The sequence below is a fragment of the Caenorhabditis elegans genome, chromosome I, assembly GCF_000002985.6.
Source record: "Caenorhabditis elegans chromosome I".
Lineage (NCBI taxonomy): Eukaryota > Metazoa > Nematoda > Chromadorea > Rhabditida > Rhabditidae > Caenorhabditis > Caenorhabditis elegans.
Genome location: NC_003279.8, coordinates 7,572,948 through 7,595,486, shown reverse-complemented (window position 1 = coordinate 7,595,486; position 22,539 = coordinate 7,572,948). Strand labels below are relative to the sequence as shown.

Below are 22,539 nucleotides of genomic sequence, written 5' to 3'. Positions count from 1 at the left end.
GAGAATGACTTCTTCGTTCTATTCCATGGAAGGGATCTTTGAGATCAAGTTAAGAAGGTTCATTAATTGATTTCATCTATTAGCTATAACTTTCTTCTGTATAATTTTCTTTTTTTTCGGAAAATTTATATTTTTAAGGAAAGTTTAGCACAATTTAAAAGTTGTTATCGTACGTTTATAAGATTTTGACATGCGATCTGAAAGGCGCATGCATTTATTCAAATGGGTCTCGGCACGCATTATAATTTATGGTATTCTTTTTTTTTTAATTTTTGCGGCAGCTTCGTTTATTTTCCTGGCATTTTTAATGAAAGTTTCCTCGTTTTTATTTTATCTTTTACATGGAAAAGATCCGAGGAAGCAGGCACAAAACTACAATACATTTTTGTGCACCGAGACTCATCTGAATAAGCCTGTGAGCCTTTTAGAAGACATGTTAAATTAAAAATAGAAAGTTAGAAAAATTGTGTTTCAAATATTTTTTAAGATTTGAGCAGTTCCAAGTATTTTTTTCGAATTTACGAGGAAAAATCATTCTTCACAATTGAGTTTTTAAAGAAACTGACAAATTGTGAGTTCATTAATGAATAATTAAAATTACTATTATCTCTTGTTCAGTTTGAACGGGAACTAGTAATTTTTAAGAATTTGAAAACAATTAAATAAAATTTTACACCAAATAATGGTTTGTAAAATGTTGGGAAATAAAATTTCGGAGTAAAAAGCCTGAGACATATTACATGTAACTGTTTAACACCCGTTGGGAACACATTGTACACATAGATTAACGATATTCGTGACGAGATCCGGAGAAGCGACGTCGTTTTCGATACTGACTTGACGAAGGTGGACTGGCGTCGGCGATCTGAAATTAGAATGAATTCAGAATTTAAAATATGCATCATACGAACTCTATAAGGATTATTGCCATTTATAAAATGACCCGGAGTTGGTCCATTATGAGGATTTGGTAGAAGTGCTGGTTTTTTTACACCTTCATGGATTCGCTTCTGGCTTGTGGCTACTCGCAGACCCACTGTTCTACCTTTCCAGTTTTCACAAGCATTTTTGATCTGAAAAATTCCAATTTCATGTAATGAAGTTAAAGCATCTTGTGCCCGTATTCTAATCAAGGGTGCCGATCGGTTTTCTATTTACGCATTCTGAGATATCGAAAATTGTTCGATTTTCGGTCTTTTAATATTTCGAACAAAATTTTAAATTTTTGGTAATGTTTTTTTTTCATCAGCATAAACATGAAAATAAAAAATTTGATCAAAAATATGGATAATTTTTGAAATTTTTTTATTTTATTTTTCCAATTTCCGGAAATTTTCACGAATTTATTCAAATGGGCACAGAAAAGTTTATGATAGTTTCTTGAAACTGTAATTTGAAAACTAAACAGAAAATGACAAACTTCGCTAAAAATTTTATGGAAAAATTCGATGAAAATATATGAGGCTGTCGCAAAAACTCAAAAAAAATACTCTGCGCGTCGAGACCCATCTGAATAAATCCGTGCGTTTATCTAAATAAGTAAGCTTCAATAAAAATTCAATATACCATAACAGAAATGTTTTCTAAATCCTTATGTGAGAATCTGGACAACTCGTAAGGAAGAGATCCGGCAAACGCTCTTTCGTGAACACTCGCATCTTGTTGACTTCGCTCGTAAAATTTTCCGAAAAAGAGTAAAACTCTTAGCAAGTGATCCAATGATTCCAAATTATTCGGATTCTCACTTGTACCCGGAGATGAAGTGATTTCGCATTGATCAAGAGACATGGCACGTAGATTTTGCTGAAAGAAATCACAATTTCATTGCAATACATTTAAATCCCACTTGTTTTTTTAAAAATATTTTATACGATAATTCCTTATGAGAATAAACTAATTTTGGAATTGTTTCGCACCCCTATTGTGCTACATAGCATTTCAACGTTTTTGATGAGTGCCAATGGAAAATTTAATTTTTTAAAATTACAAACATTATTTTTAATTCGAAGTAAAAAAAAACAAATAGTATCTGGTAAATAATTTTTAAAAATTGATACAATGTCTCTATAAAAAATTAAAAATTCAATGTTTACTTACATGTAAAATTTCGTTATTGTGCTTTCCATTATCACATTTTTCGAGGAACTCGGTTGCACAATGCAGGAGTTCAATATTTCTGAAACAAACATTAAATAAATATTCAAAAACACAAAAACCTTACGTTTGATTCTTTGTAGTCAACGGCCACTTTCTATTTACTAAATCAGTTAAATGCCATGCAGTTGTGAGATGTCCAAGAAGAAGTTGATTCATGAAACGAGTGGCAATTGTATTGAAATGTACACCATCTTTACTAAAAATATTGACATTTAGAAATATTTCCCAGAAGTATAATTTAAAAAAAAAACAAACATTCGGAAAGCTTGAAAATTGGATAGCCTGAAGTGAAAAGACAAATCGAGTACATCAAATCCAGCTTCTCGGACAATTTGAGCAGCTCGAGCGTTGGCTTCCAATAGTCTAACTCTAATTTCATTGAATGTCAATTGATTGAGAGCAATAAATCCATTGGTTGTTTCGGGAGTTCCTGGTGGAGGCATGAGCACCCAGATGACCTCAAATAAATAAATTAAATTTAGAAAAATGCTTATCTTCGGAATTTTTTAAATTTTGCTTTAAATTAATAAAAATGGTCGTAATGGCCAAATATAACCGTAAGAAATTTATTAAATTTTCATAAATTTTTAATGATTCCAATTTTGCAGAAAAATTTTATGAGAGCGTTTTCCTACAAAAAAACACTCAGTATACTGAGTGTTTTTTTCAACAATTAAAAAAAAATTGATGCATAACATCGATTGTCAATTTGAAGCTATAAAATTTTAAATTCATGTTTAATTATAGATTTTCCGACAAAGTTCTTTTGGGTTTTCAAGTTTTAAATACGGAAAACTGCCTTTAAAATTTAAAAACAAGAATTTTTTACTTAAAATATTAAAGAAAAAGTCAAGAAAAAAAACTCAGCCGGAAAACGTAAATATGTCAAATTTATGCTAATTATTAGGGAGAAATTCGGAAATAAAAATTATTGCAAGTTAAAAAAAACAATTTAAAACATATATAACTTTTTTACAGTTATAAAAAAATTAAAAATGACTCTACTCCACCTTTAGTGGATTGAGTAATGAAAATAACAATTATTCAGTGATTTCTGAAGTTCAAAAAATTTGTAATCTTACCGTAGACGATGGAGGCAGAAGAACCCTCATTCTGCGACAAAACATAGCGATTCGATTAAAATACTCATCGACAACATTAATCTCTTCTAGAAGATCATCCATATCTCTTGAATGCCAAGATTGAGTAAATCTTCCTGGAAAACGGGAAACATCCCAAATTGCCGAATTGATTACAACAACATCTGGTCTTTCATCAGTTGCTTCGATCATCATACATGTTTTTTCGAGATCCTCTCTCATTGCTCGATTCGTAAAATAATATTGAATAAGTTGACGATTTGAACTGAATTCTCGTGCTTGCCGGAAAACTCTGTTCGCTTCGAGCTTGAGAAAATCAATCTGAATAAAATAAAAATTAAAACATTAATTTGAAGTTTCTCATTTACATGTCTATCACCCAAAAACGTATCTTCACTGCTAACACGCAATTGATTGACAGTGCAAATGTCTCCACTCGTAATAAGGGAAACCATATCCTTGTACATTGCTCTGATTACTGAAAAGTATTAGTTGAACATGTTTGAACATGAAATTGAAATCATAACGATGAGCTCATCGATGAGGGATGCAAATTTTACTTGTTTCCTTCATTTATTGTTTAATGCCAAAAATGTCTTGAAATTCCGTAATAAAGATGATGAGCTCAAGCCAATTTCTATTTGATACTTCAAAATTAAATTCCGATGATTCTGAAATTAAAGCAACATACGTGAATCTCCGATAAACATCACATGTTTATCTTTGAGAAGAGCTCGTGCAGTTTGTCGATTGTATGGAAAGTATTGATGACAAAGCGAGTTTCGAAACTCAGAACGCCTGTAAATTTAATCTTAAATTTGAGAAATCCGTGTATGAAAACTCACAACATGAATCGAAAGTCATCACCATATTTTCCTCTTTCTTTCCTATAGTTAAGATCCCTACACATTTCATAGCTGGGAACATTCATCTGAAAAATTTCTGAAAATGTTTTTGAAATTCCAGAATAAATAAAAATAATAACTGATATAAACAAAAAGAATAAACCAGAAACAAAATCGATAATTAAGAATAATTTCATTAAATTAATACGACTAAATTGGATTGTTGAGTAATCTCCGAACGGCTTGTTCCACTGGAAGTGTGAGCACTGGACAACTTGTACTTCGATCAGATCTTAGAAACGCTTTTAGCTGAAATATTTATTATTCTGTATGTAATTTTAGTTTTGAATACCGCTGACAAATGCTGAGACACCAATTCTGAGTCTTCTTCGAAGTTTTGTGATGTGGGAGCTTCTGAACTCATGCTCATCAAACACCGGAAGATTTTGTCCAGCTGCTCAGATTTTTCATCCAATTTTGACATTTTTCGTTGAACCGCTTCGTCCATTTTTACCTGAAATGCGAAAACTATAATTCGGACTTTCAATCTTTTTAAAAGCAACTTACGCTTAATTTTTCGTGAAACTCTTCATTGTGTGATACTTTCAAACCCATCTTCTCACATCTTTGAACTGCTTTCTCTGCCGATTTCAATTCTTTAATTTCTGAATCGATTTTATGAATATCCTGTACCATTTCAACGAATTCGTGGAGCATCTTCAGCTGGTAAAACTTTTTTTTCAAATAAAAACGGAAGGCAGAAGATAGAAAGTGCGATAGAGCGCATTATCTCATAATGTAAAAATGTTTGCAATAACTGGCGAAATCTACTTTAATAAAAATGGAAAAACTATTAGTTTACAAAAAGTGTTCAGTTTTATGTAAAATTGATTTGAAAAGTGAGGAGGCGTTCAAAATATGATTGCGTGTTTCATGGAAGAGCATTTATCTGAAAGTGAATATATTTTTTTAAAAATAAATCGCATCATTCCGTCGAAAACAAAATGATGCCCGACTTACGATGTCCAAAATCTTTTCAGATTGAGTATTACGAAATGTTTCCGGGTAACACTGATTCGCAACATTGATAAATTTGGAGAGATGTTCTTCGGAACTGAAAATAGCCATAAAAGGGAGAAAAGATATTTTGAAAACTCACATTTCTGGAAGAATATGACTAATGGAATTCCCTGCTCCGTCTTCATTATGAGCCTTCAAGTGTTGAGTTCCTGAGCGAATGTCCCAAAATTTTCTCTCGCAAGAGCTGCATTTGAAGCGTGCGCTATAAAAAACTATTTTTGAAGCTGAAATATTCTTTGGACTTACACAGAGCAGTGACGATCTTGAACGTGATTGCAATATTCTTCAAGTGTAGTGAAGAATGTTACGTCCCAACAAATTCGGCACATTTCAACGTCGGAAAATTTGGCTCTCTTCGCGGCACTTGGGGTATCCCTTCCACGTGGAGTTGCTGAAAAATGTGTTTTTTAATCTTTGAATGCTCAATGCTAAAAATCTTTGAATGCTCAATGCTAGTTTGAACATAATTTAATCATTTTAACTTACGAATAGACTGGGAAATTGATGATGAAGTCACTGTTGAACGTTGAGATAACATTGAAAGATTAAGGGATGCAGTATGATTGTCAGCAACATCAGAGAACTTCGAGCTGCCAGAGTCACCAAGTTCTTTGCTGATAGACGAAGAAGATGTTTCCTGCTCCACAGGCTCACTGATTGGTTCATCTTTTACGTCACGAACAGAATCCTCTGGAATCACCTTTTCTAAGTGGACTGTGTCTTCTGTAGTATTCTCTTCCTGCTTTATTTCTCTCGTTGAAGGAAATTCATGAATTCGTGGGCGAATCTCAATGAACTGAACATTTCAAAGTTAAATTTTATCGTTGATCAATACTCACCATCACATCGTCATCATCGTTGTCTTGCTGAACTTCCATGGTTCGAACTGGAGATGTTGATACTGGTTCAGTCTTGATAAAAGAAGTAGGAAAAACATTTTGGCATTCTACTTCTGTTATTCCCAGAGCGGAAATTTCACTAACGAATTTGACTTCTTCGGTTTGAATTCCGATATGCATCTTTTCGGCCATGATATCAGTCTGAGATTGAATATTACAGATAGAAGGGCAAGCGTCGACAAATTTGTTTACCGTTTCAACGGAAGCCTGCAATTGAGAAACCTTAAAATCGAAATTCATGACAGTAAATACCTGAACTCCAACGGTGTTTTTCTCGGTAATATCCTGTCTGATCTTGCGATCGGCGGAAACAAGCTCTTTGAATGATCGATGAACAACGATTGTTGGTCGAACTTCAAATACAACATCTCTTTTCAATCGAAAAAACTCCGTCTTCTGTAAAATCAGGACAAACGAGAGATTCTGCAAGAAACATAGTTGAAGGTTGAAAAAGTATAGAGAATCAAACTAACACAGTCATTATTTGGGCATCGCAAACAGTTTTGCTCAACAAGAAAAGCTGAGAAATTGTAGTTTTTCTGAAAACAAAAAAGAAAAATTGTTTCCTAAAAAGTTATTATATTTTCTCACCAGAGTTTCTTTCATTTTCGCATTCGCTCGGCGACAGTCGGTGTTTAGACCATGAGTTAAGCTCGCAAAATAGCAATCTTCATCTACATTCATTTTAGGACACGAAGTTTCAAAAATACGTTTCTTGCAGACAAACGCGAACGAGAAAAAACAACAGAAAAAGCTGAAAACTTAAAGGCGCGTTGAGTTTCGCGCTCGGGATATCTCGCAACGACTACCGTACTCTTTTAACACTACACGTTTGTGCGATTCATCGCGATTAGTTTTTTTTTTAGGCCAACGCGTTTTATGTTTTCTATTGCACTCATCTGTCGGTTTTGAAACTGTAAATTAATTAGTTGATAAAGTTTTCGTATCTTTTGTTGATTTTCACACTTCCCGCACCGATCGATTCTGGATTTTCAACTCGTTTCTTTTTCAATTATTGTTTTCTATAATATTTTTCAGGTAATAATGGCATCTGGAAGTGGTCGCGGGAGAGGCCGTGGTTCAGGATCGAACAACAGTGGAGGAAAGGACCAGAAATATCTGGGTACTATCCAACCCGATCTTTTCATTCGTCAGCAAGGACAATCGAAAACTGGAAGCTCTGGCCAACCGCAAAAATGTTTCGCCAACTTCATCCCGATTGAAATGACTCAAAGCGACTACAGCATCTATCAGTACCACGTCGAGTTTGAACCCACCGTTGATTCGAAGGCTAACAGGGAAAAGATGCTGCGTGATAATAACGTCACCGATGAAATCGGGCATCATTTTGTTTTCGACGGAATGATTCTCTATCTGAAGGAGGAGTGGGAACAAAATGTATGTTTTCCTGTATTCCGAAGTTTTAATATATGTACTTTCATTTCAGCAAATGATTGAGGTTCAACACCCTATCGACAGATCGTTAATTTGCATCCGATTCAAGCAAACAAATCGTTTCCTCGTCGATGATCCTCAAACCATCAACATCTTCAATACGATCATTCGTCGTAGTTTCGATGCGTTGCAGCTAACACAACTTGGTCGCAACTACTTCAACTGGGGAGATTCTCGTGCTGTGCCAGATTACAATATGAGCATCTTGCCTGGTTATGAGACGGCGATCCGCATGTATGAGGAAAATTTCATGCTTTGCGTTGAAAATCGTTTCAAGATGGTCCGCGAAGAGTCGATGTACATTCTCGTAAGTTCTGGTGGAGTATCGTTTATAAAACAAATTCATGTTTTTCAGTTTCATAAGGAACTACGATCGTGCCAGAACAATCCACAACGCGTTCAAGAGAAAATGAATGAGATGTACGGTGGTACCACTATTATCACTCGATACAACAACAAGTTGCACCGTTACACCAGGCTCGATTATTCTATCAGCCCGCTCAGTGAATTCGTGAAGGATGGGCAATCCATCACCCTGAAAGAGTACTTCAAGAATCAATATGGCATTGAGATCACTGTTGATGATCAACCCATCATCGTAAGTTTATTTTAATCTCGAATTCAGCATATTTTCGGTTTTAGATCTCTGAAGGAAAGCCAAAGCAACCAGGAGAGCCTCCACAGGTCAGTTACATTGTTCCCGAACTGTGCTTCCCGACTGGGCTAACGGATGAGATGCGAAAGGACTTCAAGATGATGAAGGAGATCGCAAAGCACACTCGCATGTCTCCGCAGCAAAGACTTGTTGAGAGCCGAAAACTGATTGTGGATTTGAGTAAGAACGAGAAGGTTATGGAGTGCTTCAAATACTGGGGCATTTCTCTCGGACAAGACCTTGCAAATGTTCAAGCTAGAGTGCTGAAATCAGAACCTCTCCAAGGAAAGAAAACATACGAAGGAAAGCAAGCAGAGTGGGCACGTGGCGTGAAGGAATGCGGTATTTACCGTGGTTCCAACATGACGAACTGGATTGTTATCGGGCCTGGATCGGGAAATTCGGGGCTGCTGTCGCAGAAGTTCATTGGTAAGTTTTCCCTCGTTTGTTTAATTGCCGAACTCCATTTTTCCAGAGGAGGCTCGTCGTCTTGGTAAAATACTTCAAGTGCAGCTGGGAGAGCCGATGTGTGTCCCTATTCGTGGAATCTCGCCAAACGACTACTTGGAAGGAGTGAAAGGTGCGATCAAGCAAGTTGATGGGGAGGACATTCACATGCTCGTCGTAATGCTCGCTGACGACAACAAAACGAGATACGACAGTCTCAAAAAGTTCCTATGTGTCGAGTGCCCCATTCCCAACCAATGCGTGAACTTGCGTACGCTGGCCGGAAAGTCCAAGGACGGAGGAGAGAACAAAAACTTGGGTTCAATTGTTCTGAAGATAGTACTGCAAATGATCTGCAAGACTGGTGGAGCTCTTTGGAAGGTGAACATTCCGGTTAGTTTAGTTCAACATTTGTTTTATAAAAAAGATCGAATTTCCAGCTTAAAAACACAATGATCGTCGGCTACGATCTGTACCACGACTCGACATTGAAAGGAAAAACTGTCGGTGCTTGCGTGTCCACAACTTCCAACGACTTCACACAGTTCTATTCTCAAACAAGACCTCATGAGAATCCAACTCAACTCGGAAATAATTTGACCCACTTTGTTCGAAGTAAGATAGATGACCGTAGAGAATAAATGGCTCAATATAAATTTTCAGAAGCCTTGAAGCAGTATTACGATAGCAACGACCAAACTCTGCCGAGCCGCTTGATCCTCTACAGAGATGGTGCTGGCGACGGACAGATTCCGTATATCAAGAACACCGAAGTCAAACTGGTTCGAGACGCGTGTGACGCTGTGACCGACAAAGCTGCGGAACTGAGCAACAAGGTTCAGGAAAAGATCAAACTCGCATTTATCATTGTCACGAAACGCGTGAACATGCGTATTCTCAAGTAAGAATTCAATTTTCCTATGTCGTCACAATGAATAAATTTTCAGGCAGGGATCGTCGCTTGATAATGCTATCAATCCTCAACCGGGTACCGTTGTTGACACAACTGTCACTCGTCCGGAGAGAATGGACTTCTACTTGGTTCCACAGTTCGTCAACCAGGGAACTGTAACACCTGTATCCTACAATATCATTCACGATGATACTGATCTTGGGCCAGACAAGCATCAACAGGTGAACCTGTTCAAGTGGTCTTTGTTTTTGAATTAAATGTTTCAGCTTGCATTCAAGTTGTGCCACCTCTACTACAACTGGCAGGGAACAGTTCGTGTTCCTGCTCCATGTCAATACGCCCACAAACTCGCATTCTTGACAGCCCAATCTCTTCACGATGATGCCAATGGATGTCTTCGTGACAAGCTGTTCTTCTTGTAAGACCCATCTTGTCGATTTCCCGTTTTAACCATCTGTTCTATTAATCAAAATTCCATTGTTCAAGATTTTTAAAATCTTACTATTCCCCTTTTTCAATAGTTTTTTCCCCGTTTTTAGTAGTTCTGTCCCCGTGTTTCAATAGTGATTGAATGCAACTATGTTGTAAAATAAAATAAAAATTATGTGTTTATTTGTTTCGTAAGGAAGTTGGACATTTATACGGCTTCTTCGGGAACTTTCCAATTCTTAAATGATCTCTCCGATAATTTTGGTGGTCGATTTCTCCGTGTCTCCTGAAGATAACATTTTCATTAGCTTTTGTGAAGAGGGTAATTTACCATGCTTGAGGCTCTCACAGACTCGCTGAATAATTCAATAGAATCTTCTCTGAGTTTATCTAGAATCTGTCTTGTCTGTTCATCAGTATAAACTTTTGAACTCTTTCTGTATTTACCATCTTCAGTTGGCATCAAGAGAATTACCTGAAGCACAACGTTGATTTTATCGTCTTCAAACATGGTCTAACCTGAGGTGAAGGTTTATTTTCAATTGAGTGAATCCAATCACGAGCCTTGAATACAAGACATCGTATTCCAAATGCACTGAGCCGAATGATGAGAAGTATAAGTAAAATTGATAATATAACAAGAACAACTTTAATATATGATGATAGTGAGATGGCTTCTGTTACAATTGAGTCGACTTCGGCTGAAATTTTTCGGAAATTTCATGAGTAAATGATAAAAGTTATGACTTTAAATAAATCTTATATTAGGTAGGCGCCTAAAAATGAGAATTCATCTCAAGCACATTGGTCTCGCCACGCTCGCAATGGGTTACTGTAACTTGTCTCGATTCAACGCTATTGCATACGTAATATTCTTGTTTGAAGAATGTTTGCACCAATTCTTAATTTGATTTGTAAATAATAATACAAATAAATGCTCCATAAAATGGCACGAGTTACAGTAACACGTGGTCATTGTGGCCCATGTGCGTAAGGAATTTCTTGTAGAAATGGCGAAAAATCACATTTTTAAAGGTCTACACAATTGTAGTAATCAATTTAAAATGACGTCATCATGAACAGGAGTATCGATTTTTCGGTTGTTTTTAACTCATTATAATGTTAATTTTTATGATTAAAATTAAGTTTCTTTTGAAAATATAAAATTGTTTTAAATCATCAAATTCGTCATTTTTGTTCTAGAGTTTCCTAGTTTTTTCTGTGCATGTCATTTTCAATTTACGATATTTTCGATTATCAGAAACATTGAAAAATCCAAAACTTTCGACGAGATCACTCAATTTCGAACGTTCTTTTCCATGCATTATATTCAAACCAGATTTAGAAAAGAACATTGATCTACGATCTCCTGTTCGTTTATATTTTGAACTAACTTGTGATATTAAATGAAAGTCGTGTGAATTCTTCTTCAAATTTATCTCCAAGATCGCCAGCTTTATCAGTAACTGATTTGAATAATCGAGTACCAAGATTGTTCAACATTAGATAATCTTTTAAATTGTTGAAATGAGGAATATGTTTGGCAGAGGATGATGATGAATCACCAGAATTGACGACAACAACTTGTTTTCAACTTGTGGTGGTGATCGAAGGTATACGAACAATTCGCGCGCATCGATTGAAGAACCGAAAAAGGTCGTTTTCTAATTGGAAACGAGGGAGAGGAAAAGAGACTGAACGATGTTGAATAACTGAATAAAACTGTGAAACGATGTTTACCGAGCTTTTTCGCAAACACTTTGGACATCTTTGGATTGAAATTCTTTTCGTCTTATTTGGAAAAATATTTTTCTAAAAAAGAATTTCCCTCTTTCAAATAGGTGCGTAGTATATCCACTAGAATTTCAGGATTGACGGCTCAGGGACCATCTTATACTGATTATGTCATAGATGTAATTTTGTTTTTGATTTCTGATTATTGACATTCTTCGCTTAAGTCTGAAATTTCTAAGAGTGTAGTTCATACAGTTTTGATTTTCTTCTTTTTTTTCCAAATCCTAATCCACTGTAACTTTTCTGAAAATAGGTTTTTTTCATATTACCCATAAATTTTACATTCTTTTCTGATATGTTTTTTCGTAGTTTTTCGCTTTAAAATTCAAATTATATTTTTGAAAACATGTAAACGAATTTATATTTTGAAAATTTAATGAAACAATTTATTGAAGTTGTAGGCAATTATTATGGCACAAGAAACAATAAAACATGTGAACAGATTAAAACGTATCAAAAATTAATCTCTATGCAAAATACTGGGTGCTAAAAGAAAGGTTTATAGTTTTTTTTTTTGTAATTTATATCATATTATCGATTTTTCAAAAGTTATAGGCTGCCAATAAAAAATTTTGAGAGAACTTTTGCGAAATTTAAAATTTGTGAAGTTTCTCACAAAAAAGTGAAGATCAAAACTTTGTCAAACAGATAATATGATTGCTAGATTTTGGGAACAAAGAATCAAATTATTCCTGCTCGAGTTCAATAAGTACACCTCCACAATCCTTTGGATGCAAGAACATTACTTCTTTTCCATGAGCTCCAATTTTTGGTTTCTCACCCAAAGTACGAATTCCTTTTGTTTTAACAGCAGAAACAGCTTCATGAATATCACGAACTTCAATACAAATATGATGCATTCCACCGTCCTTATTCTTATTCAAAAAAGCTTGAATTGGAGATTTCTCGCCGAATGGATGAAGAAGCTCGATTTTTGAGTTTGGAAGCTCAACGAAGACAGTGTAGACTCCATGTTCTGGTTGTGGCTGTAATTATTCAATTCAAAAATTTTAATATAAACTAGATGAGACATTTTATTTTTTATTTGCGGATTTTTATCATTTTTATGAAAAAACTTGTAATTAAATAAATATTTTTCAAGTAAGTTTACTGTAGTACACAAAATTCGCTTCATTCGCATTTTATTTCATTTTTCAGTTGTAGGGGTTTTTCCAAAATTTTTCGTTTTTTGTTATGCTATTTCAAAATTTTAGGCTATTCAATTTTTATTTTGATTTATGCTACAAAGAATTTAACAAAAATATTTTCTACATATTTTTGCTCTAAATTTTTATTGACATTAGGAAGAAACAAAAATTAAAGACTAACCACAGCCTCGCTAACTTTTGCTCCGAGGCCCTTGTAGAATTCCGATGATTTCTTGAGATCTGGTGTGGCAATGGCGACGTGGTTCAACTTTCCGAGAAGTCCTGCCAATGGATGGGAAGCCATGGTCTGAAAAGTCAAAATTTTTAAAGTAAAAAAGCGATTATCTAATAGTTTTCATCAGAAAAAATAGAAAAACCTACTCTTGTGGACAGCGAAAGCTTAGCAGAATTGACAAGGGCGAGTGTAGAACGGAAGGATGCCATTTTCAAAAGAAGAATCTATAAACATGGTTACTGTACTTTAATAAAATTTATAAAACTCGAAAAATGCTAAGTAATAAGCGTTTAAATGATTGAAACATCTGTGAGAAAATGAAAAGTAACAGAAACAAACAAAAGTTTAGATAAGAAAATGTTTTTGACATTGAAAATTCGGTCAATGAACCCGCTGTAAACTTGCTTTTTGCACGCACTCACTTTGATTACAACGACACTCCGATATTACACAAGTGCTTGTTGTTTATCTTATTTTATTTCGGGCAATTTTTGTGCCAATTTTCAGCTTTACTTTGTTTTTAACGTTTTAGAAGAATATTTTCCGGAAAAATATGTTAAATTATTAAAATATAAATTGTTCACTTCTTATCAGCAAAGCATTCGCTGCCCTAAGCATGCTAATTATTTATTTTGAGTTGATTCAAATATCAGAAGAGTTTTGATGCTTTCTTTATTTTGTACCAATTCCTTTTTTTTCAGCCAAGATGGGAACTAAACTGTCCGTCTCATTGGAAGGAGCCAGTACACCAGAAACCGCGCCACGTGTCGACAGACCACCAACTTTCGATCCTCAGTATGGATTCGAGCGACCGAGAAAGGTAAACAACTTTTTTAAAAGTTCATTAAATAACTGTTCATTTAATTCATAAATATTCAATATAATAAAGTTTAATATTCAAGGTCCGCGAGATGAAGGCTACTTGGGAAGAGATGGAGCAGTGGAAGTTGAAGCCAGCTCAACGCGATTATTGTGCTCACCACTTGATTTCACTCATGAAATGCCAAGTAAGATTTTTGTTTTAGTTACAATGATATATTTTTAAAATTATATAAAAATACACATCTAAAATTATTTTCTCAAAAACAGCAAAAATAATTTATTATATTCAGACCCAAAATGCACCATTTGCCGGACACGCGTGCGACGGAGAACGTGGAGCTTGGGATAAATGTGAATATGATGATCATATCATGAGAATCAAAGAATTCGAACGTGAACGACGATTGCTTCAAAGACAGGCTCGCAAAGAAGCCACTGCTTGAATAGATGTCGATGAGATATTTCTTTAAATGATTTTTGATAATAGTATAGTTTTTTGTGAATACTATGTGTCTTTTGTTTCGTTTCTTTTTCTCTCGATTTCGGATAAATATTGAGTCGTACACTTTTTTTTAATGTTGAAAATTTTTTTGTTGTTCGTATCATTTGTAATATATCTATGCTATAATGATTCCGATTAGTTTTCCATATTATAATTTAAAAACACCTTTCAGAGATGACCGAAATCCGAAAAGTCGTCCAAGAAACAATGGTTGGAAAACCAGAAGACGAAATTCAGGTTAGAAATTGTCAAATTTTTTTGAATTATCTAAAAACCTACATATTCTGTCATGGATCCATTCATCAAATAAGTTTCAGACTTTCGAAAAATGTCTCCGTCTCGTTGGATCCAATCGAACACGTAAAGAACAAGAACTAGGATTTTGTCTTATGTCGAGAATGATCATCAAATGTTCTTCACAAACTCTACGAGCAGTTCAATCGCGATTGGCTAATCGACTTGCTCATATCTCGGATCATTTTCAATTATGTGGATCACTTTATACTCGAGAACTTCTTGTTAGAAATCCGCAAGCTGGAGAACTTCATTCTCCAATTGTATTCAAGATTATTCTTAATTGCATGGATGCTGCTGCACAAACAAGTGATCCCAATATTCGTGGATTGGCTGCTGAACTGTTTGGATTGAGAATTAGCAATCAGAATCTAACAATGTTGTTGAATACGCTTGAAGTTTTGTTGAGTGCAACCAAGATTAAAAATGTATCAAATGGTTAGTAATTTTATCAACAAAAAAAAGTACAACTCTATTGGCACGTAAAATCTGAATTTATTTTCAGATCTCCTTCAGCTTAGAACATTGGGAGTGTCTTCTCATCGAGATTCGCTGACTTCTCTTCTTTTTGAAGTTCTCGCACTTTCACTCGGATACGCTTCAAAGCCGGGATTATTTGTAGAACGAAAAGATATAATTCAAGTTATTGAATTGGGAATTAATAATCCGAAAAATCGATCTGTTGCATTTGCATGTCTCCGTTCAATGTGTGTAAACACGAAGTATTCACTTATTCCAATGGTAAGCTTTAAAAATGTATTTTCAGATAAAAAAAATAGTACCCGGCCTCGACGCGCCTTTTTGTTAAATACAAATGGGTGTGCGCCTTTAAGAGTACTGTAATTTCAATATTTCGTTGATGCGAAATTTTTACTGATTTTTCATAGTTTTTTCATTCAAAGTTTTTTTTTGTGAAATGAAACTACTAAAAACATCAATTCTACAAATTGTGAGAAAAACTATGAAAACTCCGCAGCAACCAAAGTTTGAAATTACAGTACTCTTGAAGGCGCACACCCGTTTGTGTTTTAAAAACTTTGTCGTTTCGAGACCGGCCATATTTTTGGAGATTTTGTTTTATTTTGAAATGTCAAAAATGAAAGGTAAAGGAAGTTTAATGGAATAACTCAATTCTTATAAATTCGAATTACATGTTTTCTTTAATGAAATCTAATTTTTCACAGATCGGCAGAATCGTATCTACTCTGATTTCTGAACTTGAATCGCCCGACGTTGATTTAATCAAAACTCTTGCATTCATTTCGAAAACGTTTGGACCTGTCACTTCAACACTTTACAAACATTTCTATGTAATCTTCACTGCATTGAAGCATCCAATTCATGAGCAATGTTACGGAGAACACGTGGGAAATCTACTTTCCAGCATTATCGAATCGGCGGCTTCTCTCATTAAGCCAGAAGTGTTTGCCACTGTTCAAAAAGCAGTTTGTGAGGTAATTATAGAGTTTTTGAAAAAAATTATTTAAATAATACAATTACAGTCTGCCATTATGCATCCGGATAGTTCAATCTATCTTCAATTGCTTGCTGCATTCCTTACTTTGAACAATGAATATGTTCCATCTCCATTGCAAGTCGCTCGAGTTATTTCATCAAGAACTCGAAATACTTCTGAGCATTCTCATAGATTAAGAGCTCTTTGCAATGTTGCATCCCGCCCTAGAACTACGGTAAGAGAAATAGATTTTAAGTTAATTATAATATTGATTTTTGTTAAGGATCTTGCAAATGTGAAAGCCAAGAAAACACTTGTTCTCAAAGAGGAAAATACTATTCAAGCTCCAACTGCCGCGTCCGAAGATTTGAAGGAAAAGGAAGAAGTGGAGCAAGAATTTGAAGAAATGGAAACAGAAGATAAGGAAGAGGAGATTGTTCCAGTGGTGGTAGAGAAGAAAATAGAAGAGGTTCCAGAAGCTTCATCCAGAAAAAAGAAAAATAGTGAGAGCAGTACTACAGCCACTTCAACTGTGGCCAAAAAGAAGAAGAAGTCAGTGGTTAACGATGTTAAAACTAATCTTTTGGAAGGAGAAGCATCGGTTGATGATATTCTGAACCTTTTTGATATGTCTTAAAGTTTTCCCATTCCCATCGTTTTTTGTTTGTTATTTTCTTGTTGTTGCCTGTTATGAAAATCTGACGATATTATTCAAAGTTATATATGTACATAGGAGAAAAAAAATGATAGGAGACAATAATCAAACTAAAATGCCTACAGAAAAAACAGACGAAACCGCAGTGGAGATTCGTGTGAAAAGAGTGTACAGATACGAATAGGATTCGTTTAAAAAAAAGAAAACCCATAGAATAAAAAATGATTAGAATAATAAATCAGATGGAAATCAAAATGAGTCTCTAAGCGACAGCCGACTTCTTCATAGGTGAAACGTCTTCTTCTTCAACAACTTGGGATTTACGTCGTGAATATTCAACCTCTTTCTCACCAAGGATTGCTTCTCTGAAAATTAGAAAAATTTAATGAGAACATTGTGTTTTTCATTTATTTTCTAGATTTCTGATTTTTGAAATTAGCCGTACCTGCTAACATGTACAGATTCGATGTCAGATCCGGGAACGGTGAACTTCGCTTCTAACAGAGCGGCTTCAAGAATTGACCGAAGAGCACGTGCTCCCGTCTTTCTGTCGAGAGCCAGTTGAGCGACTTGTTCGAGAGCTTCAGCAGAGAATGAGAGATCTACGTTGTCAATTCCGAATTGCAATTTCAGTTGTGCAAGAAGGGAGTTTTGTGGCTCTGTCATTACACGGACAAGCATCTGTAAAATCATATTTTGAATTTTTTGAATATTAAATTACAGATTTAACTTGTTTAACTTAAAATCGACTCTTACCTGTTTATCAAATGAATGGAAGGGCACAAGAACAGGGAATCTTCCAACTAATTCTGGCACCATTCCAAAACTAATCAAATCTCCTTGATCTGCTTTTGATAAAAGCTCATCTCGTTTTCTCATCACCTCGGAATTTGAATCATCTCCAGAGATTCTGACATTTCCAGAAGACGTACCAAATCCTAATGCCTTCTTATCCAATCGCCTTCCAACAATTTTATCGAGATTACTGAAGGCTCCAGAAGCAATAAATAGGATATCAGTTGTGTCGATTTGAACTTGATCTTGCTGAGATCCCATTCCTTTCTTTCCAGACTTTACATTAACTACAGTACCCTCGACAAGTTTCAGTAGAGCGTGTTGGACACCTTCTCCAGATACATCTCGATATGCTGCCGAATGTCCTTCGTGTGCAGCCGCAATTTTGTCGACTTCATCTAGAAAAACGATTCCCTGTTGAGCTTTTTCGACATTTCCTCCGGCAGCTTGGACTAATTTCTGAATTACACTTTCAACATCTTCACCAACATATCCAGCTTGTGTCATTGATGTACAATCACAGAGTGCAATTGGAACATCCAGTACACGAGCTAATGTCTGCGTAAGGAATGTCTTTCCAACTCCAGATGGTCCAACAAGAAGAACGTTTGATTTCTCCAGACGGACACTTTGCTCCTTTTCTGGTAATGCACGGAATGTTGGAGCAGCGTTACGAGGAGATTGAGCTGGTGATGGAGGTTGATTATTACTCTGTAAATATACAATTAATTAGCAAGTGAATCTAACTTGAACTTAAACGCTTTTTGGAGTCTTCTAAAAACTTTCCTTCAAACATTGTTTAATTCTCATTTTCAGAAAAACCTAACCTGCTGCTGCATTATGGAATTTCTGAGCTCACTGCTCGCCATTTGCCCTAATCGGAGCTCGTCTTGATAGAAAACTCCACGTGGCATCTTTGGATCCATTCCATCATTTGATAAAGATTTTCCGGACGATGATGTTTGTGCATGAGTTTGATAAATAGAAGAAGCTCCAGTTTCGATATTATGCTCGAGTCGGCGATAATGTTGATACACACCTACAGCCAACGTCTTCTTCGCTTTCTTCTGTCCAACAACAAATTTGTCGAGATATTCGGCAATCTGTGTTGGATATGGAGGTGTCTTTCGAGCAAACTGTTTAGAGAACATTCCGTTCTTTGCAGAGTCTTCAAAATAGTTTGCAAAGTATAGCTTATTACAGCTGTCACAGTGGATATATCGATTTGAAGCTGAAAACAAGGAGAGTTAGCAGTAAAGTAGGTCAAATTACACTAAAGTCTAGACATAAAGAAATTTTTAAATACACATTGGGGAGCATCGCTAGTGTAGAAAATATTTAAGGAATTCTATGGCACTAAAATGGCTGAAAATAATGCAACTTTTCAACAAAAAAACTTAATTACAGCCAAAAATTTAGCAATTTCTAAGCTTTCACCTATCAAAAATTGGGAAGTTGATTTTTTTTTAACTCAGAAGGTGTAATATTTTAGATATTTGTGTGTGAACATTCTTAGGGGCTAAAACCACCAGAACACGTTTTTCTGAATTTACATTTTTCAAAAAAAGTTGGCAATTTACAAAAACTTAAAAAATTTTTGCAAGGCATTTCCAGAGTCTGCATTGTTTTTATACAAACTAATGTTTTAATTTAAATTGAAAACTTACGTGTTAGAGTAGGCAAAGGCTTCAAAGGTTTAGAGCAATGTCTACACTGTCCAAATGATTGAACAGCCTTGTTGGGCGGGGCATTTGTCAAATCTCCGCCTCCATTTTCTCCATTATTTCCACCATCATTTCCATTATCACCACCGGAAGAAGAGGACGAAGAACACCGAATTGTTACACATGAACATCTGAAAAAGTAAATATAAAATTACTTTGGAAACTTGAATCTGTTGAAGTATGTTGGAAATTGTAATGTTTTTTGTTTGTGTTTTTGCTTCGACCTGCTTTACAATTGCTTTTTCACAGAAATAACAAGAAAAACGAAGGAAATGATAAAAGCACTGGTAAAGTTGTTAAAATTGATCCGAACTCCGAAAATTCAAAATTTTTGTGCCTTTTTTCTGTTTTTTGATCCCTTCTTTTTAGTTTTTTTTTTCATTATTTCGTCGCTGCTACAAAAAAATCAGACGTCAGTGCATGAGTACAATGTTTATAGGAGAACTGATAATGATAATCATAAGACATTGATAATAGTGATTAGTGCACTTTCATTTTCTTTTGAAAAGGGATTCCCTGCGGGAACTTAAGACATATTAGTCTTGTAAAGAGATTGGAGAAAAAGAAGAAAAAGGGTCTACAGAACACACTTCTCTTGATTCAATTCAATCACTCATTCTGTTTACTGTTTGGCAGACGGAGATGTTGAAAAAAGAGGGAAAAAAGAAGAGATGACGGCAAAATACATTTCACGTGGAAAACATGTGTTGACTTTTTTTGAATATTATTTTTGAAATTTAAAGTCTGCGTCGGTGGTGTCTGATACTTATCAAGCTTCCGTCTAGACAGCTTTTTGCTCGAACTCGAAACTTTGAAAAAATAGAAAAGACTCAGTTGAGTTTGAACTTCGGTTCTTGTAATTTCAAGAGAAAGTGAAAAAAGTAAAAGAAATCTACATGGAAAGATTTTATTTTACGCCAAGACCGCTTAAATCTCGATCAGAAATTTTTCAGAGATTATTTGCACAACTCTCAAGGCTTGTAGAATGGCTCCAAAAACCGTTTTTTTATTATTTATAGGTGTAGTGGTAGAGATGCACTTTTTTGGAAAATAGGAAATGATTTTTCCGAAAATTTTTTTCACCCAACTTGATCAAAAATTTCTGTTTTTTTTCAAATAAATAAAAAATTCCCGGAAAGTTTCCATAATGTTTGTCGGCCTCTAAACACCCTCAAAATCCACAAAACTCTGCGAAAAATTATGTATAAGGAAATTTTTCTTTTAATACTTAAAAAGTAAATATTTCAACTATGAAACCTAAATTTAGAGTAAAAATTCTTTTGATCTGTTTTTCTTTCGCAAAAAATTGTAATTAAATGAACAGTTGTTCTCTGCAGTGTAAACGTTCAGTTTGAAACTTATTTGTTATATAAAAAGTCAGATGACCCCTTACTGATGTCACTCAGATTTTTTGTTCAAAAACTGTTTGTTTTTTTGTGATAAGTTGACAGCAAATAATCGAATTAACTTTTGGTTAGGAACAATTTTTGAAGAATAATTTTTTGATGTTTAAAAAATAAATGTTGAAGTTGAAAGATACGAGAGTCAAAAATTTTTTTGCAGAAAGTTTAGGTTGCAGCTGTCAAAAACATGATTTTCCATTTAAAATATTTTCAATTTTTTTGAAATGTTGATAAATTAAAAAATGTTTCTAGGATACCAATAAAAACATTTTTAACTTATAAATATCAGTTTTTTTTAAATTCACTAGCAAAAAACTAACCGATTAGGATAAAATGCAGCTAATTCAGCAGTACGCGTCGGCTTCGCCAAAAGTTTGATTAATCCGATCGATCGATGCATTTCCTTCAATTTCCATACGTTTTTGAGAGAAATCAATTACTGAGAAGAATATAAAGAATTAAATAGAAAAAGAGAGGAGATGAGAAAAACTGCACAAAAAATTGCGGGACAAGGGCGGAGCGGGGGGAAAAATCAGTGTGCAGGCGGCGGGAACGCACGGGGATGTCCTCTACGCGTGACTTTCTGGATCAAAGTACTCAGGCAGTTTGTGTTGATTGGCGCCGTGCCTGCAACACAGGGTCTCTCTCAATCAATAAAGGAAGGGGTTTCCCTTATGTGTCTAAGTCTCTTGTTCTTCATTTATCTCTCTATTCACTCAAATACAACTATCAGAGTCATCTGGTTTTTTGAAGAAAATAGAGAGAGTGAATGACACAACGGTGACGACGAATACGATAACGAGGGCACAGACGGTGTCAGTCTTCTCGTTCCATTCGGTGGAGACCACTTGGAGACTGATTTTAATTTCATGAAAATTGAGAAAAATGACGCTTTTAACTATAAACTTGATAAAACCCATTACGTAGGGATGATATAATTTTTATCTGGAAAGTTGTTCAGATATCATTATGTTTACTAAACCGTGTTCGCCTTATATATTGGGCTCATTGAATAAATCGAACAATGAATGGGGAACTAATTCAAGCAGGAAGTGTCATTCTAAAATTAAATACTGTTGTCATGCAAACTAGATGAGCAGGGGCGTGGGAATTTTTTAAATTCGAAAAATCGAGATATATATCTTAAGCAAAATTCCACATTGCATACCAGTACGATGTTGACACCCGGAAAGAAGCCGAAAACAAGAAAACCCCTGCTCAGATAAATGGTTTGGAGTCTAATTAGAGAGAACCCGGTCTAATCTTAATCTTCCCCAATCAAAATAGATGAAAAGCGAGTCAAATTAGAAACACGAAGAAAGCGAGTCTAATTAGAAGGAGGCCGAGTCTAAATAGATGAAAAGTGAGTCTGATTAGAAGCACGCAAAAGCGAGTCTAATTAGAAGGAACCACTTCTAAATAGATAGAAACTGAATCTAAATAGACAGAAACTGAGTCTGGAGCGATTCATTTTTTCGTCGGTTTTCTAAAAAAAGGGATTTTGACTTGGTCAACCATTCGTCCACTAGTGGCTGGAGCGGACTTTCTGACTTCACTGAAAATTCTCCAGGCTAATTTGAATTGTTTTTCTCAAGATATTTCATTGATTTGGATTCCGAATAAAAATTTAAGAAAAATGTCTCAAGCATTTTTCAAAAAGATAATTAAATTAATTTTGACGATTTTCAAGGTTCTGGGCTTGTGAGAGAAGTGATTATTGTGAAAACGGTG

General features: G+C 35.0%; 9 protein-coding genes across 10 annotated transcripts; 3 read left to right on the top strand and 6 right to left on the bottom strand.

Moving 5' to 3' along the window:
* Window positions 1–114: 114 nt before the first annotated feature.
* On the bottom strand, window positions 115–4,199 carry D2030.8 (PC-esterase domain-containing protein 1B). The gene is made up of 10 exons (NM_059722.7): window positions 4,103–4,199; window positions 3,949–4,055; window positions 3,626–3,735; window positions 3,240–3,578; window positions 2,413–2,615; window positions 2,222–2,353; window positions 2,098–2,176; window positions 1,567–1,803; window positions 912–1,073; window positions 115–865 (listed from the first exon to the last, which is right to left on the bottom strand). Exons 1-10 carry the CDS (start codon window positions 4,186–4,188, stop codon window positions 785–787), a joined length of 1,536 nt encoding a protein of 511 aa, NP_492123.2. The 5' UTR covers window positions 4,189–4,199; the 3' UTR covers window positions 115–784.
* An 83-nt stretch (window positions 4,200–4,282) lies between these two features.
* Window positions 4,283–4,825, bottom strand: D2030.11 (Centromere/kinetochore protein zw10 homolog). Its single transcript, NM_001392581.1, has 3 exons — window positions 4,670–4,825; window positions 4,455–4,616; window positions 4,283–4,411 (listed from the first exon to the last, which is right to left on the bottom strand). Exons 1-3 carry the CDS (start codon window positions 4,817–4,819, stop codon window positions 4,313–4,315), a joined length of 411 nt encoding a protein of 136 aa, NP_001379305.1. The 5' UTR covers window positions 4,820–4,825; the 3' UTR covers window positions 4,283–4,312.
* Window positions 4,826–4,921: 96 nt separating this feature from the next.
* On the bottom strand, window positions 4,922–6,814 carry D2030.7 (C2H2-type domain-containing protein). The gene is made up of 9 exons (NM_059721.7): window positions 6,673–6,814; window positions 6,555–6,620; window positions 6,334–6,504; window positions 6,022–6,288; window positions 5,669–5,978; window positions 5,429–5,573; window positions 5,262–5,384; window positions 5,123–5,216; window positions 4,922–5,051 (listed from the first exon to the last, which is right to left on the bottom strand). Exons 1-9 carry the CDS (start codon window positions 6,763–6,765, stop codon window positions 5,034–5,036), a joined length of 1,287 nt encoding a protein of 428 aa, NP_492122.2. The 5' UTR covers window positions 6,766–6,814; the 3' UTR covers window positions 4,922–5,033.
* Window positions 6,815–7,119: 305 nt separating this feature from the next.
* Window positions 7,120–10,158, top strand: prg-1 (Piwi-like protein 1). The gene is made up of 9 exons (NM_059720.7): window positions 7,120–7,479; window positions 7,529–7,843; window positions 7,892–8,134; window positions 8,179–8,620; window positions 8,667–9,031; window positions 9,079–9,253; window positions 9,302–9,539; window positions 9,586–9,772; window positions 9,818–10,158. The coding sequence occupies exons 1-9, from the start codon at window positions 7,126–7,128 to the stop codon at window positions 9,971–9,973; spliced, it is 2,475 nt and encodes an 824-aa protein (NP_492121.1). The 5' UTR covers window positions 7,120–7,125; the 3' UTR covers window positions 9,974–10,158.
* D2030.12 (DUF4129 domain-containing protein) lies at window positions 10,147–11,677 on the bottom strand. The gene is made up of 5 exons (NM_001025904.2): window positions 11,631–11,677; window positions 11,375–11,597; window positions 10,500–10,681; window positions 10,312–10,455; window positions 10,147–10,266 (listed from the first exon to the last, which is right to left on the bottom strand). The coding sequence occupies exons 2-5, from the start codon at window positions 11,481–11,483 to the stop codon at window positions 10,189–10,191; spliced, it is 513 nt and encodes a 170-aa protein (NP_001021075.1). The 5' UTR covers window positions 11,484–11,597; window positions 11,631–11,677; the 3' UTR covers window positions 10,147–10,188.
* A 476-nt stretch (window positions 11,678–12,153) lies between these two features.
* Window positions 12,154–13,381, bottom strand: mce-1 (Methylmalonyl-CoA epimerase, mitochondrial). Its single transcript, NM_059719.6, has 3 exons — window positions 13,304–13,381; window positions 13,104–13,229; window positions 12,154–12,760 (listed from the first exon to the last, which is right to left on the bottom strand). Exons 1-3 carry the CDS (start codon window positions 13,364–13,366, stop codon window positions 12,461–12,463), a joined length of 489 nt encoding a protein of 162 aa, NP_492120.1. The 5' UTR covers window positions 13,367–13,381; the 3' UTR covers window positions 12,154–12,460.
* A 477-nt stretch (window positions 13,382–13,858) lies between these two features.
* Window positions 13,859–14,543, top strand: ndub-7 (NADH dehydrogenase [ubiquinone] 1 beta subcomplex subunit 7). The gene is made up of 3 exons (NM_059718.8): window positions 13,859–13,977; window positions 14,060–14,164; window positions 14,270–14,543. The coding sequence occupies exons 1-3, from the start codon at window positions 13,864–13,866 to the stop codon at window positions 14,420–14,422; spliced, it is 372 nt and encodes a 123-aa protein (NP_492119.1). The 5' UTR covers window positions 13,859–13,863; the 3' UTR covers window positions 14,423–14,543.
* A 110-nt stretch (window positions 14,544–14,653) lies between these two features.
* Window positions 14,654–16,940, top strand: D2030.3 (Fanconi anemia group I protein). Its single transcript, NM_059717.5, has 6 exons — window positions 14,654–14,718; window positions 14,799–15,213; window positions 15,281–15,516; window positions 15,960–16,229; window positions 16,278–16,466; window positions 16,515–16,940. The coding sequence occupies exons 1-6, from the start codon at window positions 14,656–14,658 to the stop codon at window positions 16,866–16,868; spliced, it is 1,527 nt and encodes a 508-aa protein (NP_492118.1). The 5' UTR covers window positions 14,654–14,655; the 3' UTR covers window positions 16,869–16,940.
* Window positions 16,941–16,950: 10 nt separating this feature from the next.
* Window positions 16,951–21,211, bottom strand: D2030.2 (ATP-dependent Clp protease ATP-binding subunit clpX-like, mitochondrial). Of its 2 annotated transcripts, NM_001025905.7 has the most exons (6): window positions 21,129–21,211; window positions 19,349–19,536; window positions 18,509–18,912; window positions 17,643–18,392; window positions 17,332–17,567; window positions 16,951–17,251 (listed from the first exon to the last, which is right to left on the bottom strand). In NM_001025905.7, exons 1-6 carry the CDS (start codon window positions 21,206–21,208, stop codon window positions 17,149–17,151), a joined length of 1,761 nt encoding a protein of 586 aa, NP_001021076.1. In that variant the 5' UTR covers window positions 21,209–21,211; the 3' UTR covers window positions 16,951–17,148. The 2 variants fall into 2 exon arrangements, with proteins under 2 accessions (NP_001021076.1, NP_001379407.1); NM_001392577.1 differs by lacking the exon at window positions 21,129–21,211 and having other exon boundaries at window positions 16,970–17,251; window positions 19,349–19,537.
* Between the last annotated feature and the right edge of the window lie 1,328 nt (window positions 21,212–22,539).

What these genes read in the sequence shown, in the direction of transcription:
- prg-1 (NM_059720.7), top strand. Translation starts at nt 7,126, where the DNA reads ATGGCATCTGGAAGTGGTCGCGGGAGAGGCCGTGGTTCAGGATCGAAC. An exon ending in AGGAGGAGTGGGAACAAAAT is followed by an intron (nt 7,480 to 7,528) that starts GTATGTTTTCCT and finishes CTTTCATTTCAG; the next exon opens with CAAATGATTGAGGTTCAACA. An exon ending in GGCCAGACAAGCATCAACAG is followed by an intron (nt 9,773 to 9,817) that starts GTGAACCTGTTC and finishes TAAATGTTTCAG; the next exon opens with CTTGCATTCAAGTTGTGCCA.
- D2030.3 (NM_059717.5), top strand. Translation starts at nt 14,656, where the DNA reads ATGACCGAAATCCGAAAAGTCGTCCAAGAAACAATGGTTGGAAAACCA. An exon ending in AACCAGAAGACGAAATTCAG is followed by an intron (nt 14,719 to 14,798) that starts GTTAGAAATTGT and finishes AATAAGTTTCAG; the next exon opens with ACTTTCGAAAAATGTCTCCG. An exon ending in CATCCCGCCCTAGAACTACG is followed by an intron (nt 16,467 to 16,514) that starts GTAAGAGAAATA and finishes ATTTTTGTTAAG; the next exon opens with GATCTTGCAAATGTGAAAGC.
- ndub-7 (NM_059718.8), top strand. Translation starts at nt 13,864, where the DNA reads ATGGGAACTAAACTGTCCGTCTCATTGGAAGGAGCCAGTACACCAGAA. An exon ending in GATTCGAGCGACCGAGAAAG is followed by an intron (nt 13,978 to 14,059) that starts GTAAACAACTTT and finishes TTAATATTCAAG; the next exon opens with GTCCGCGAGATGAAGGCTAC. An exon ending in TTTCACTCATGAAATGCCAA is followed by an intron (nt 14,165 to 14,269) that starts GTAAGATTTTTG and finishes TATTATATTCAG; the next exon opens with ACCCAAAATGCACCATTTGC.
- D2030.7 (NM_059721.7), bottom strand. Translation starts at nt 6,765, where the DNA reads ATGAATGTAGATGAAGATTGCTATTTTGCGAGCTTAACTCATGGTCTA. An exon ending in CGAAAATGAAAGAAACTCTG is followed by an intron (nt 6,621 to 6,672) that starts GTGAGAAAATAT and finishes TTTTGTTTTCAG; the next exon opens with AAAAACTACAATTTCTCAGC. An exon ending in AAAACACCGTTGGAGTTCAG is followed by an intron (nt 6,289 to 6,333) that starts GTATTTACTGTC and finishes TCTCAATTGCAG; the next exon opens with GCTTCCGTTGAAACGGTAAA.
- D2030.2 (NM_001025905.7), bottom strand. Translation starts at nt 21,208, where the DNA reads ATGCATCGATCGATCGGATTAATCAAACTTTTGGCGAAGCCGACGCGT. An exon ending in GCCTTTGCCTACTCTAACAC is followed by an intron (nt 18,913 to 19,348) that starts GTAAGTTTTCAA and finishes CCTTGTTTTCAG; the next exon opens with CTTCAAATCGATATATCCAC. An exon ending in TCCATTCATTTGATAAACAG is followed by an intron (nt 17,568 to 17,642) that starts GTAAGAGTCGAT and finishes ATGATTTTACAG; the next exon opens with ATGCTTGTCCGTGTAATGAC.
- D2030.12 (NM_001025904.2), bottom strand. Translation starts at nt 11,483, where the DNA reads ATGTTGAACAATCTTGGTACTCGATTATTCAAATCAGTTACTGATAAA. An exon ending in ACTTTCATTTAATATCACAA is followed by an intron (nt 10,682 to 11,374) that starts GTTAGTTCAAAA and finishes GAAAAATTTCAG; the next exon opens with CCGAAGTCGACTCAATTGTA. An exon ending in AAAATAAACCTTCACCTCAG is followed by an intron (nt 10,456 to 10,499) that starts GTTAGACCATGT and finishes GTTGTGCTTCAG; the next exon opens with GTAATTCTCTTGATGCCAAC.
- D2030.8 (NM_059722.7), bottom strand. Translation starts at nt 4,188, where the DNA reads ATGAATGTTCCCAGCTATGAAATGTGTAGGGATCTTAACTATAGGAAA. An exon ending in TTCTGCCTCCATCGTCTACG is followed by an intron (nt 2,616 to 3,239) that starts GTAAGATTACAA and finishes TATTTATTTGAG; the next exon opens with GTCATCTGGGTGCTCATGCC. An exon ending in ACAATAACGAAATTTTACAT is followed by an intron (nt 1,804 to 2,097) that starts GTAAGTAAACAT and finishes GATTTCTTTCAG; the next exon opens with CAAAATCTACGTGCCATGTC.
- mce-1 (NM_059719.6), bottom strand. Translation starts at nt 13,366, where the DNA reads ATGGCATCCTTCCGTTCTACACTCGCCCTTGTCAATTCTGCTAAGCTT. An exon ending in AGCTTTCGCTGTCCACAAGA is followed by an intron (nt 13,230 to 13,303) that starts GTAGGTTTTTCT and finishes TTGACTTTTCAG; the next exon opens with ACCATGGCTTCCCATCCATT. An exon ending in CAAAAGTTAGCGAGGCTGTG is followed by an intron (nt 12,761 to 13,103) that starts GTTAGTCTTTAA and finishes GAATAATTACAG; the next exon opens with CCACAACCAGAACATGGAGT.
- D2030.11 (NM_001392581.1), bottom strand. Translation starts at nt 4,819, where the DNA reads ATGCTCCACGAATTCGTTGAAATGGTACAGGATATTCATAAAATCGAT. An exon ending in AGTTTCACGAAAAATTAAGC is followed by an intron (nt 4,617 to 4,669) that starts GTAAGTTGCTTT and finishes TTCGCATTTCAG; the next exon opens with GTAAAAATGGACGAAGCGGT. An exon ending in TGTCTCAGCATTTGTCAGCG is followed by an intron (nt 4,412 to 4,454) that starts GTATTCAAAACT and finishes TAAATATTTCAG; the next exon opens with CTAAAAGCGTTTCTAAGATC.